At 36.0% G+C, this 14,946-nt stretch overlaps 1 protein-coding gene across 1 annotated transcript in view; it reads right to left on the bottom strand.

The window, feature by feature from the left end:
• CSMD3 (CUB and Sushi multiple domains 3) overlaps nt 1–14,946 on the bottom strand; it is a 760,948-nt gene that overhangs the window by 167,682 nt on the left and 578,320 nt on the right. The window contains exon 32 of the mRNA XM_069779925.1: nt 14,455–14,571. Within this exon, the coding sequence (XP_069636026.1) occupies nt 14,455–14,571 (117 nt within the window). The remainder of the gene's footprint in view (nt 1–14,454; nt 14,572–14,946) is intronic.

Genomic DNA, 14,946 nt, shown 5'->3' on the forward strand with positions numbered 1-14,946 from the left:
ACAAAAGTGTTCTGAGCTGTGTCTACGTCTTGGAAATGTGAAGCTAATGAATTGCTAATCTTGAGCATGGGCAGCACTTTCTAGTCCTGCTTCACTGCTTTCTTATACAATTGCTTATTTGCTTTTAGCAAACAAATTTCAATCACACTTTTATAGCATCTGACTGTTTAAGCAAGTTTTTGTGGAAAGAGAGAGGAGTATACTGGTAAAAGTAAAATATCTGAATTTTGTTTATTGCTTATTTTTACATTACAGTCTCTGAACTGAAAAAGAAAAAAAACCATGCCTGCAACTTTTTGTTGTCTTCTGTAGATCTTAACAGTATCCTATATATAGCAGAAGGAATATCACTAGAGATGGCAGATCAAGAAAAATTATTTTTATTGATGGTTCTTGGGACTGTAATCAAAAAGCGTTCATAAAACTGTTATCTCCAAACACACAAACAACATGAAGTTCAACTTAGTTGCACTCTACAAACCTCTTCACTATAGTTCTCGCAAGAACTGATTTTTCAATGTAAGAAAATTATAACAACAAAAAAGTAGCAAGGGAACATGGAATTGGCTAATGAGGTATTTAAACAAGGTGCCTAAATCTGAAGGCTGGTCTCACCTTAATAAATTTGTAGTTAAGTTTCTCTCCAATACTTATGTAGGGATGCCAGGGACACTAACCTCTTAAGTAATACACATAACAGAAGGAATAAACAATTTTAACTCTGGAGGAATAATAATAGTAATGGTAATAGTAATAATCCAATGTTACTTGAGGCACAATTAAGAAAAAAAATCTTGTTAAGATACCAGGTTTAATTCAAGCCATCTTATTAATTAAGTAATAAGGGTTCTAGATTTAATGGAAAAGTCACTTTGAAAAAGCTGTTTGGTTCTTCAATCACCTCTCAGCTAATTTAGAGCTACTAATTAAAAGTACAACAGCTTTCTGAGTATAATAATTATCTTTTATTATCCTACTAGTAAATGTTATTGTTTAGATCAGATGATTCATCAGTTCATTCATCTGAAACAAATTATCACTTCAGCTTACTGAATCGTGTGGATGAAATTAATACTTGAATAATTATTTTTTCTTTTCATTAGGAGGAAAAAACAAAACAACTCCCAGTGGAAAATAAGAAAATAAAATTAGGAAGCATTGAAAAATTCCTTCATATTAATTATCAAAAGGTATATAAAGAAAACCTGTGAAAGAAAAAAATGAAAATATTCCAGCCATTCAATATCTGTAAATAGGAGAAACAGGACTTCATCAATACAATCCCTAAAGTAGATGTAACCATTTATCAGAGTTTCCAGTCTGGCAACAGATGTGTTGCCAGTCTGCCTCAATCTATAACTGAAATGTGAACTCAAAACTTAAAGGAATGTTTCAAAGTGAAAAGTTTCAAGACCTAAATGAGAAACTTCTTTGTTTGTGGAGAAAGCAAATCTTGCATTAACTATAAACTTCTCATTTTATTTTTAGCAGAACATCAACACAGAAGTGAGAAAGAAAGAATGCATCCTAAATACAATGAGAATATTATTGAGTTTTTTATTTTCTTATTGAAATTACCATATTTTCATTATTTTAGTTAATAAATATAATAATTAATTTTAATATTATAAAGTTGTAGGAATTAATTACTCTCTTTTAATTCATGTTAGTTTCTCTGCATTTATCAAAGTGTTATCAGTGAAAATGCTTCATAATCCTGAGTGATTGTCTTAATCTACAATCAACATTAGAATACCTTGTCTTTCCTTTCAGCTGAGGATTTTACCACACATTTCAGTACATATAACAACGATTTGAATTTTCAATACTAAAAGTTTCACTCATGAACAAAACTAGGTGACTTACATTTCTGAGGTTCAGTATTACGATCACACCACTCCTTTGGTCTGTATTTTCTAGTGCACCTCCTATTTCCGTTCAATTCACAGTCTGATCTTTTAAACTACCATAAAAATCATTAAATGCTGATATTTAGACACCTCCTTCATCCATGAGATGAAAATAAAATTTATTCTCCTTGCATATAACAGAAAGGTGCTAAATCTTAGCATGAGCTAAGACTTCTCAGATCTAGTTTTGGACAGTATGACAGGAAATGAAAACACCAGAGAAATCAGATTGAAAATCTCACTGATACTATGACACAACATTAGGTTGCAACTACCTAGCTTTCATTCATACCCCCCCCCCCCCAAAAAAAACCCCAAAGCTCAAAAAAGGAATATTTTGACCTTCCAAAAGTCCAAATGGAAAAATTGACAAGAAAATTGAAATATCATATGTATTAAAGTACAGATTGGGACTCTTTTGAAATGCTAAGAATATTTGTATTTTAGCAATAACTAAATTAATAAATAAGCCCAAACCCAAAAGTTAAGTACCCAAAAAGTTCATAACTATGAGACTATCTTCAGGAAAGAGCTTTGCCAAGTGAAAGAGAAGACCATTCCCCAAAATAAAAAAGGAAATAGAAACAAAAAGAGAAGTCATACTACATTAATACAAGACACCTGTGTTCCTCTTCCACATTAACATACTAATTCTGACTGATCTCATTTAAACAGGGTGATATAAACTCACCCAAGAGGAAGTTTCAATCATTTACCAGCAGTCCTGGCTAATGGGGGAGGTCCCAGTTGACTGGAAGTTAGCAAATGTGATGCCCATCTACAAGAAGGGCCAGAAGAAGGATCCGGGGAACTACAGGCCTGTCAGTCTGACCTCGGTGCTGGGGAAGGTCATGGAGCAGATCAGCTTGAGTGCCATCACGTGGCACGTACAGGACAACCAGGTGATCAGGCCCAGTCAGCATGGGTTTATGAAAGGCAGGTCCTGCTTAACTAACCTGCTCTCCTGCTCTAACAAGATGGCCCGCTTAGTGGATAAGGGAAAGGCTCTGGATGTTGTTTACCTGGAGTTTAGTAAAGCTTTTTACACTGTTTCCCACAGCATTCTCCTGTAGAAACTGGCTGGTTTTGGCTTGGACGGGTGTACTCTCTGCTGAGTAAAAAACTGGCTGGATGGCCAAGCCAAAAGAGTAGTGGTGAATGGAGTCAAATCCAGTTGGTGGCTGGTCACAGGTGGTGCTCCCCAGGGGTCAGTACTGGGGCCAATTCTGCTTAATATCTTTATCAATGATCTGGACAAGGGCATCGAGTGCACCCTCAGTAAGTCTGCAGGTGACACCAAGTTGGGCAGGAGTGTTTATCTGCTTGAGGGTATAACGGCTCTACAGAGGGATCTGGACAGGCTGGATCAATGGGCTGAGGCCAACTGTATGAGGTTCAACAAGGCCAAGTGCCGGGTCCTGCACTTGGGTCACAACAACGCCATGCAATGCTACAAGCTTGGGAAGAGTGGCTGGGAAGCTGCCTGGCAGAAAGGACCTGGTGGTGTTGGTTGACAGCCGGCTGAATATGAGCCAGCAGTGTGCCCAGGTGGCCAAGAAGGCCAACGGCATCCTGGCTAGTATTCAGAAACAGTGTGGCCAGCAGAACGAGGGAAGTGATTGTCCCCCTGTACTCTGCACTGGTGAGGTTGCACCTCAAGTACTGTGTTCAGTTTCGGACCCCTCACTACAAGAAAGACGTTGAGGTACTGGAGCGTGTCCAGAGAAGGGCAACAAAGCTGGTGAAGGGTCCAGAGCACAAGTCTTTCGAGGAACAGCTGAAGGAACTGGGGTTGTTTGGTCTGGAGAAAAGGAGGCTGAGGGGAGACCTTATGGCTCTCTACAACTACCTGAAAGGAGGTTGTGGTGAGGTGGGTACTGGTCTCTTCTGTCAGGTGGTTGGAGATAGGACGAGAGGAAATAGCCTCAAGTTGTGGCAGGGGAGGTTTAGATTGGACATTAGGAAAAAATTCCTTACTGAAAGGGTTATCAAGCATTGGAACAGGCTGCCCAGGGAAGCGGTGGAGTCACCATCCCTGGAGGTATTTAAAAGACGTGCAGATCGGGCACTTAGGGACATGGTTTAGTGGTGGACTTGGCAGTGTTAGGTTAATGGTTGGACTTGATGATCTTAAACATCTTTTCCAACCTAAATGATTCTAGGATTCTATGAAAAAGAAGAGAAAGGTAGATCAGTAGCATAAGATTATAAATAAAAATAAGCATGCTTATCTTAGAGGTATGTTAAACTAATGTAAGGTTTTAACTGTTTACTTTAATCTTAAAATTTAATTTAAATATTTAATTGGACAGGACATACAAAATGAAGACATGAACTTTCTCTTAAAATACTGTTTCCTGTAAATTACCAGACATTGGTCAACAACACTTACACCAAATAACCACCGAAGTCATATTATTAAAAGATTTACCCTCTCTATACAACACAATATGAAGCCTCAACATTTTTAACAATTCTTAATAGTATATGTTAATATTTTGAGGATTTTTACTATTCTCCTGATGAGGCTGTTTCCTCTCGTCTTATCTCTTGTTACTTGGGAAAAGACGGACACGTCCTCAGCTGAAAGTATAGAAAAGAAGGTATGGCCAAAACAGCCTGCTTAAGAATCCACAGTCCTTTGTAGAAACTGGGAAAGGGAAAAAGGAGGAAGAGAGTAGAAGGAACAGATGGTTTGGAGAAACAAGAGTTTGACTTAGTGATTCAATCATGAAAAGAAACCTCACAAAAAACAGTTTTTCTAGAAACCTATTTCTGATTGACTATGATAACTTATAGCAGTGCAAGTGGTTGTTCACCATCACATATATTTAAAAATGACAGGTCTACACAGGCCTCAAGTATTAAAGCAAAAAGCAGAGGCTCATCCAATGTTACATTTAATACATCCACTGTCAGAGTGGAATTTGGGCTGTGATCATCACAACAAGAGCACCACACCACTCAATGACGTATAATCCCAAATATATTTACAAAGCAGGGTGGATAATGTAGTGGATAGAAGTAGGTAATGATAGTCTTAAGACTTCTGTTCTATGACATATATATAACTTCACACTCACACTGGCCAAGATACCAGCTCCTCCGGTCAAGCTGTGATTGGTACCATAAATGCAGGGAAACAGATTTGCCACCAATGCTTGACATGTCTGAGTCTTGCCTGGTATCCTGATACCATACATACCATTTGTACCTTAGGGCAACTCTTTCACAAGGTTTAGTTGTGTGGTTTTTTTCTTCTTTTCTGCACATTCTGGAATAATTTTATCTGTTAGACCTGGACAGATGTGGTACAGATGTCTTCTACCAGAGCAGTGTTTTTGGGTAGGTCTCACCCCGTGACAATAACAAAGTTTGTGTTTGCCTTTTTTTTTCCCAGTGCATGTAACACTCATATAATCAGTTAGAGCTGGGCAAGTCTCATTAGCCGAGTGTTGCTTTCAGGGAGGCTTTACCCTTTGACAACATACATACGTGCATGCATGCATGCATGTGTGTGTGTATATATATGTGTACATATGTATATACACTACTTTTCCTGTTCTTCTGCCACCCCTTCTGCTATTTATCCCTTGTAATCATTGAATGATATGGTCCTCTGCCATTCTCCTGCCTAACTGACATACCCCAGGTGGAAACTATCAGAAACAACAGGACTATCATCCTTCATTGGCTTTGCACACCTGCCCCCAAAACAGAAATTCAACATCTTCTCTAAGTAGCAACTCAAAGCAATTTCCCCTCATCCAATAGCCATATTTTGACAGGTTTTAATGACTTCTCAAAATACGTTTCAAATTCTAAACTCTTATAAAAAGGGGCTTTTTGCCACAAAATGTGTGCAAGAGCCTGGCTTCCAAGTTTGGTTTTTTTTTTCTTGGAGGATTTAATCACATTTTCCTGAAATTTACTGATGTTAACAGAGTAGATGCAATTCAGCTCTATGCCAAGTTTAACTATAATATTCCTTTTTAAATGACTATAAATAAGTAATTGGATACAAACAGCAAACATCTAAAAACCCCAACCTTTCTTCAGTAAAATAGAGTGCTCAGAGATTCTGTTTTAAGAGTGCGGAATAATTACCCATTTCTGCATTCAGGACTGCAATTGGAAAAAACACAAAGCAAAGTTTAGTGAGGATTGCAAACACTTTTTTATTTGTTTTCTAAGCAAAGGTAATTACAGGGAAATCACTGAAAGAAATCCTGAATCTTTGAAGATTGTATCTGTGTACACAGTGGTGAACACAAACATCTGAGTCAATATAGTTAAGCTTACTTGAGAGGGGAATGGTTTATATCCAAAGGAGTATAATGAAGAGGAAAGGTGAGAAGTATGGATTATAACTACATGAGCAGGGCCTAATACTGAAAAGTTTTATAAGTAGAAGACTTTTGTAAAAGGATTTTTTGCAGTTCCCTGATCCTAGCCTGATCCTAACAAACTCCTTCCCTGAAATACAGCATAATACTTCAAGATGGAAACTTGGCAATGGTCACCATGACTCCTCATGGATTCCCTGGGCAGCGTTCTCTGTCTTTTACTGCCAACCAGTGAAACTTCTGTATCAGGGAGTAGGCACTTGGAGATTCCTCAGTTGTTCTGTTAGGATGACTTTCCTATTGATTTTTGCATCTACAAAGGTGGGAAAATGTTGGGGGGGGGGGGTTGGGGAGGGGAGGGATGAGAAAGAAAGGCCTGGTCTAATGGCCTGTATCTACTGATTACTGAAAATATGTTTACCTTCAAAAATTTTCAGGTGATTTAAAAGACAAGTAATGCTATTTATGAACAACTAAGTAATGATGACTATTCATTCTTTTTATGAAGCCAGGAAGAGTTATTTCCAGAACTTAGTATCTGAGCTATAAGGCCAAATCTGCCAATCTCCCTCGTAGAACACCATTTTCTTAGATGAGGTCTAGACTGGTATGTGGGGCTGGTGTGATTTGCATTTTTCATAATTTTGTATAGCCCATTAGTTAAAGAACTAGGTGAGTAGAGTTTTAGACTTTCTTTAGCCTGAGGGAAATTGAAACCTCATTCATTTCTATCATCTGAGAAGTGTACCCTATCAGACAAACTATATCTTGTTCTACATAGAAGTACTGTTAGCCTTTCCAGATGTCTGTGGATTTTTTGCAGTCATATATGTAAAATTAATGTTTCTAGAAGAATCACAAGCTGTAAGAGCTCTTTTTTCCATCAGGAAAGACTGATGTAACCACTTCATCTTGCTTATTTTGTTATCTGTAGTTCCTACGAATGAAGAGCAGAATTATAAATCTCCACAGCCTAGCTAATTCTTGAAGAGTCAGGCTCTCCAGAGAGAGCTAACCAGCTCTCTTCCTGGCTTCATATGCAGCTAAGTGAATTCTGAGGTGGACTGTGGCCTTGTTCCAACAGGAGGAATGAGGAAGGCTCCCATCTAGTGCAGACATTTGGTGGGCGAGACCGGATGCTTCTGAATCTCAGAAGTCTGCTGTTCAGAAGTAAGCAATTTTGCACCACCTAATCAATGCTGGCCAGGCTTGAAGAGTGAGAAAGCAGTTTTTTCACTCATACAGAGATTAAGAGTAAAAATGACACCTTCATTATTAATATAACTTTACACTAAAAGGACCTAATCAATGGTAATGCAAGCTTTTGGTATTGTGCTGCTAAAGTACTTCAACCCTGTCCTAAGAAGTGAATCTAACAAAAAAGCAGAATTGTTCAGAAAATCTGCCACCACTCAGTCTCCTCCTCAGGATAGTAACATGTATTGGAAAGCATGTAAGTGACAAATGTAATGTAGTCTGTCCTCTGTCATTTGGAATCAGGAACCCAGACTAATTTCAGCTACTTTTGTAACAGCCTTTTTTGTGAACAAGGTTTGATAATTAAATATTTGCAGCAGCTGGAGTCACATGGCTCAGAAAAAAAACCCACAAAAAAACCTTTAGAAATCTTTCATCAATTCATTGGTATTATAGTCAAATTATTTTACTTATTGTGAAGCCATAAATTTCTTCAAAGAGTGGTCTCTCCATCATTCCACTTTGTTATTAGGCTATTAAAAAGACAGCTATACTGTTGCCATATCTTTACAGTCAAACTCAATAGCTTAAGCTATTTAGTGGTCTGTATTAAATTAGTCATTATTATATTCAAAAAACATTAATATTGGAGCCAAAACTAATCATTTTTATTGAAAAAATCTAAAAGCAGCATTGAAAAAGTGACTTCAAATCATATTAAGCAACTAAAATAGTAAATCTCTTGAAATTTTATTTCAAAAATACTTTGAATAGTTTGAACTCCTTTAAAAGTCACCCTATGGTGACTTTTTCATTGGCATCTGCTCACTTGGCAAGCATGTTAAGCACTGAACCAATGAATGAAATACTCCCCAGCTGTGAGTTTGCGTATATAAAACCTGCCAGTCCTTCCTCTCATAAACCTAGGAGATTCATAGATAAGTGGAAAGTGATGTGAAATGACCTTCTGGTACTTCTTTAAATTATATAGTCAGCATCTGAATGACAGGAACTCGGCCTTGAATTAGAAAAGCAAACCAGAAGTTAATAGTTTTACAACTAACGCTCACCTCTATTCTCCCAAAATCTTAGACTGCAATCTCCAGCTATTTTATGGCAAGCAGGTAGCACAGTAATTCATGTGTACTTAACAGTATGATAAAGAGGATATTCACTATCTACCATATATCTTCACTATACAATATATTGGTACTAGCCTATTCATATCTGAATTAAGTAGTTAGTATTATTGCTCTGTGTTTGAAATACAACGAAAAATAAAAATCCTTGGCACCACCTTGTTAAAACTTGCAAAATATTCTTCAAAGAAAGAAATTTTTACATCAGTGGGAAAATAATTTCCTAGTTTACATACATAACCTAAATTCTTGCACTATAATTCATTTTATACAAAACTCTGAAAATATTTATATTTTAAGTAGCACTTTAAGGTGCATTTATTTTTTATTCTGGAGAATAAAATACTTAATACTTGCTAAAAAAATAAAAAAAAATATTTCCAGCATATAACTAATCCTGCCTTTCATTTTCTTTTTCCAGATGACAATATAAATCCATTACGTATTCATTGTGTAGACAGGCTATAAGCCATGGCTTCATGTTCCTGTAGAATATCTAACATAATGCAGTCCATCACCTGAAATTCTTCTTGAGTATGTGATCTAACAACATTTAAACAAGCAAGGATGTTATTGTTTAATATACACTTAATAAGAAGACACAGATTTTGTTCGCCTCCCCTATCAGATTTCAAAGATTTGAGGATGAGGAATCACTAAGTAAAGCTTGAACTTGCATCATCTGAGCTCAAGCCCCTAAATGGCTGCTAACTGAAACATATCTGAAATTGCCAGCCTTACCACATACTCACAAGATAAAATTATGAAGCTATGTGTGTGCAACGTGACTGCTGGATGGATGTAGATTATGCTAGCAGCAATGTTCTCTTTAATTCATTTAACCCATGATAGCTGCCAGAACAAATATGACAAAAGGAAGCTGTGCTGTTTATTTTACACTACAAAGGATTTAACTCCTTCCAAAAATTGCAGATAGATGTTTTAGATTGGACAAACCATGCCATAGGAATATGTATCTCTCTTTGTTGATTAAAGCAAACATCTGAATGGCTTAGACTAGATATCCAATGTCCATAGTTAGGTACCTAACTAAAACAAGAGGAAACATATTCCACCAAAGGGTTAAATTACATGTATACACACCTCTTTGCTTGGAAAGGTGGGCTGACTTACTGTCTATAAAATACGTGGTACAAGCTGAACCATTGTCCCTTTCTCCTGAAATTAGTATCTTGAGCCTTTATACAATTGGGCATATAAGCATTTGGAGCAGTCTTTGTGGTTTCACTCCATTTTGCTAACAAGTAATCATTGTTTGGACAGTGCAGTCCCACTGACTTTGAAGTGGTTGCTTGTATGAAAACATGGTAAGAAAAAGAATAAGATTCCTGCATATGGTAGCATTTTGATATTTCAGATCATCCTCTATCATCTGAACCTCCCATTCAGCCAACTATTGCTTAATTCAATAATTGCTTAGTTCATCAGGTTAAATATTAGGTTAGAATATTAAAGCTAGATATTCAGCCAGAGATTTCCATCCATTTTAATTTAAGATGGAGAGTTAAATCCTCCACATTCTAAAAATGTCAGTCCATACATGTCTGCCACATTTCTTAAATGAAAGTAAGATGTACACAGCAGAGATGATGGATTCAAGTTATTAAAAGCAAATGTTTTACTTTAACGCAGCTAAGTATTATCATAAATACCTTTTGGTTCTTACTCCTTCTTGATGTGAGGTTGTCATTTGGGACACTCTGCTACTCATGATCTGTCATTGCCTATCTTTTTTTCTTTCCAAATGTAAACTGAGTTTGAAATCAAATCAAACAGTACTGAAATAACTCTAGTGTGACACAGCTTTTAAGCTGTCTAACAATTCTAGATGCAGTGAGCTGTCTAACAGAAAACACATGTTGACAATATTGTTTTCTCAATGTGTGTCTTCACTGGCAGAATAAAAGTTGTACATGTACCTTCCAGTATTTGCAAAAAATTACTCTTTCAAAGATAATCATCATCATCATCATCATCATCATCCCAAACCCCTGCTGTTTGGCTCTATTTGTTTCTTCTCTCTGTTGCTTATTTACAATAATTCAGGGCTATCTCATAACATAGAAATTCAAGAAAAGACACAAGGAAAAGCTGAAAATGGTATAACTGTATGATAGAAAGGTGTCTGTGAATACAAGCCAGTTATTCAGGAATTGAAGAGAATAGTGGATTTTAACTTCCCTGTTTATAGTAAGCAAACTGGGTCTACCTTCATTGCCAAAAATCTAAGAAATCTTGTCACAAAATGTCATGCTTATCAATAAAGTGCCTGTCATTTTTTTAATATTGTATCTTGCTGTACATGTAAAACAAATGTACAGTCTCCATGAAAACTAGACATTTTCCCAATTATATACATGCTTTTTAGCTTCTTTGTACATTTCATACTTTTTGATGGCCACTGAGAATCGATACTGAATTTTCTGATAGCATAGCTCATAAACCACTTATGTACCTTACTGTGTATATCCAATCTATCTTTCTGCTCTAACAGAAAGAAAAGCCATTTGCTGAGGCAAGTTGATAAAAAATTTATTTTACTGTTAAAAATATTAAATTAAATGGAAGTATAGATGACACCGTTATGCAGAGCAAAGCACGCAAATTAATTCATGTGCATCAGGAAAACAAAATAAAACCTTAAACATCTGCATTTTAATTGTAACCAGTGCTGGATTTCAGTGTTGAACAATTAATGATCATTACACCATTTTAAAATATCAGTGGGAGATTGTCAAAGAAGATGAGCCTTCCATGTTTACAAAAGATTTTGCCTGTGGCATACTGTGTGCTTTTGTGAATCATTTATTTTCTAGCTTAAACCTGTCATGGTATGAAATATTGCAACTATGATTCTGCATGACAGAATAATGAAACATTGAAAAAAAGTCGACACTGCAATGACTTTTCCACATAATTTTGGGCTTGAGAAACTGAAAAGCTGCACATGAAATAGCTTTCCTTTTCACTCCATCAAAAACTAATCCAGGCCAATGAGTTCTCTTCTACACACCGAATATGGTCTTCCATTGTTTGTGGTTTTTTCTATATTGACCTGGTTTTAGCTTTTTTTTAACCTGTGGTCTATTATAACATCCTATATACTGTATTAGCTGCCAAAATAGTTCCTCAGGAGGTTCCATTCAGCAAATATTTGAATGTTATGTATCACATTGCAAGTTGGAGCCATAGGGAAGATTATGGAAGAAGAGGGTTTGCTGTTTTCTTTAGGAAAATGACTTTAAATTATTTTATATCAGCAGCTTTGCTGGTGTACCCCTTCATTCTCCAACAAGCTTGTTTCAACTCTTTGTTGCTGTGAATAATCTCTGACAAATCTACATGTCATGATGCACATTAGCAGGTGAATTCAAGATGAAATCTGGTGTCTTTATTAACAAAGGCCAGCATTTTTGGGGGACCATCTTGTCAGTGAGTGACCCCTACACAATCAATATCAAGCACTGCAAGTGAAGACACTTTTCTTAATGCAATGTCTTCTACCGGGACCCCAAATAATAGAGTTACAGGTAATAATTTCCTAAAACTGATCTTAAAGAGCTCAGCAGTAAAATTTATGGCTATCCTTCTCTGCAACTGTACTTGAATATATTGTGATGAGATAGAGATGAAAGCTATTAGAAAAAACACATTCATCACATAAATCTTTAAAATTTCAGACGGAGACAAATAATTATCTTGAGTGTAGAAAACTTAGGTTAAATCGATTGTCAAAATTACTTTGACTTTCTTAATGGTTGTTCCTGGAATGATTTTAGTAAAAATAGATTAGAGAAAGAGCATGGGTCAGAAAAATACCCATATTAATAATTTACCAAAAAAAATACACCACTGTATAATTCAAACAAAGATTCATATTTTAAAATTTGAGCTTTTGAGTGCAAGGAATTCTGCTCCCTATTACCATAAGAGTATCATTGCAAAAAAGCAGTTAAAATTGAAATACTTGTTTTGGCCTATTCAACATGTCATGTCATCCTCATGTTTGAACGGCTACTGCCAGATATGTTTTTTACCTTTCAACACACAAGAATTCTTGTTTTCTGTATTCACAAAAATGGATTAAATACTTCCAGATATGTTCTACAGGTACCCGGCATAATTGCCAAAATATGCTGTTTAAACACAAGAAAAAGAGTAAAGGTCTATCCCGAGGTAGGACAGCCAAAGAGCTCGAGAGAAATGACAGATACTCTATCGTAATCATATCCCCAACATATTCCTGAATCCTTGGATGGCAGGGTTAATCATGTCTAAACCATGATTTTCCTTCATAGTATCAGCATTATTCTTTTTTTGTATAAGCACTGTGAAAGGGTCAAACAGAATTCCTTGACACTGTTCTTAATATGCTTAGCATGTAAAGAAAATGAGTATTTGTCAAATTATTCCTAGTAACTATGCAGAGCAGAGGGATTTTTCCCCATTTTCATGTCTTCCTTTGGGAATTCTGTCTTTATTTGCAGAAATTACAAAAGTACATTTCCATCCAGAATGTCAAAGATATGAAGTACAGAGCATTAACATTTTAAATCCTTCATTGTAGTAATTTTAACTCTTTACATGTTGACATCTGTGTCATAAACTAAGAAGTATCAGATTTGATGGAAACGGGAGGACATAATCTTTCCAGTTTATCTAGAACAAATTAGCCAGGTCAAAAGCATTTGATTGTTAACACCTAGAAATAAATCAAGAATTGTGCAAATGTGTTTAATTTTTTCTGAACATTCCAGAGGAATAAGTAGAGATTCCCATGGCTTAGAAGACAATACTTTTAAAACCTGTTTCATTTGTAGTAGCTGATGCACTTCTATGCTATACTTAAGAACAAATTAATTGGATATTAAGTGAGTTCAGTCATCATGAGTATGGCAGATGGATACAGAGCAGTTCAAGCATTGTCTTTAATCTGGATAAAATGTTTGCAGAATCAACATGAAGGAAGATTAATAAATACCCATCCCCATCCCCAGGCACCTGTTATTTGACTAACTGAAATGTGAGCAGTGGATCAAAATAAAGTCCTACTTATCCAAGCATAAATCTGAAGCATGGATATTTAAAGAATAAATGATATTCAGTATGTGGCATACTGCTTACCAAGGAGTCGAACTGAACAACAAACTATCAGCTGTCATCATAGGCATTGTTTAATAATAAAGTGAGATAAAATAATTAATAGATCCAGAGAGATAAAACAGTGCTGTAAAAGCCCTGTCTTTTCGTAGGACAGAAGAAATCCTTACGAGATTCATCTAGTCATCAGAAAAAATGTTAGGATGGGAGTGAAGTTCTGATGGAGGATCTGGGAATCAACAAAAACCAGACAGATGCATGCTGCTCTAATTTCATTCCTCAGGAAAGACTATGCCATTGCCTCATCATGCAGAGAAGACAAGGATTATGAGAGCAGTATTACCAAACATTTAAGACAAACATTGCTTCCCCTGCTTATGTGGACTTACTGGAGCTATGCTACACTTTCTATAGCCTTGGCACATGACCTTGGGTGAAAAGAAACCTTAACTGGTACCACTAATATATTTGGCTAGCATCACAGCAATATTCTAAGTTACATGTTGGTTGTCACAGTGAGACAAAAATAAATGAACAGTAATTTCAAAAGATAATGTTAAGAAAATATGTTTGAGAAAATACTGCACTATAAAAATGATTAAAAGTATAAACAGAAATATCTGTTTAAAACAGTTTTTTTCACATTAATATGTTTAATATAAAAGCAATCATACAAATCATCCAGAGTTGTTTAAAATATCCAAGCAAGAAAAACATATGAATGAGACAAGATCTACTCACCAAATTCCTTAGGAACAGTGATAGAGTAAACACAGTTGTGACCAACACTGTAATTCTTGGGGTAGTTTGGTGATAATACAGTGCCTTCAGACCCTGTCGACCGGCTTCCGCAGGGTGCTAGAAAATGAAGATAATCAATTCTGAATAACATAATATCAGAAAAAGATCAGTCTAAAGTGATTCGTTGTATGTTGGTATATGCTATTACAGTAGATTTTATTACACTTCTACACTGGATTAAATTTGTATATCCTGTGAAGTACTGAGTATGCGCAACCTTCTCATATATCAAAAGAGAATTGATGGCACTCTGCAGTTTCCAGATCAGTTATTGGTTTTCTTTACCATTTATCAACCATCTTAATAAAATAATGATGTGCTTTATACACAGTATGCTATTATTCACAGCATACAAAACTATTATTCATTTGTAGGACGCTTTATACTCTGATAAAAGCATATATTATGCAGCCCTTCTGCACACTAGTAAAT

This window comes from Haliaeetus albicilla, chromosome 3, assembly GCF_947461875.1.
Source record: "Haliaeetus albicilla chromosome 3, bHalAlb1.1, whole genome shotgun sequence".
Lineage (NCBI taxonomy): Eukaryota > Metazoa > Chordata > Aves > Accipitriformes > Accipitridae > Haliaeetus > Haliaeetus albicilla.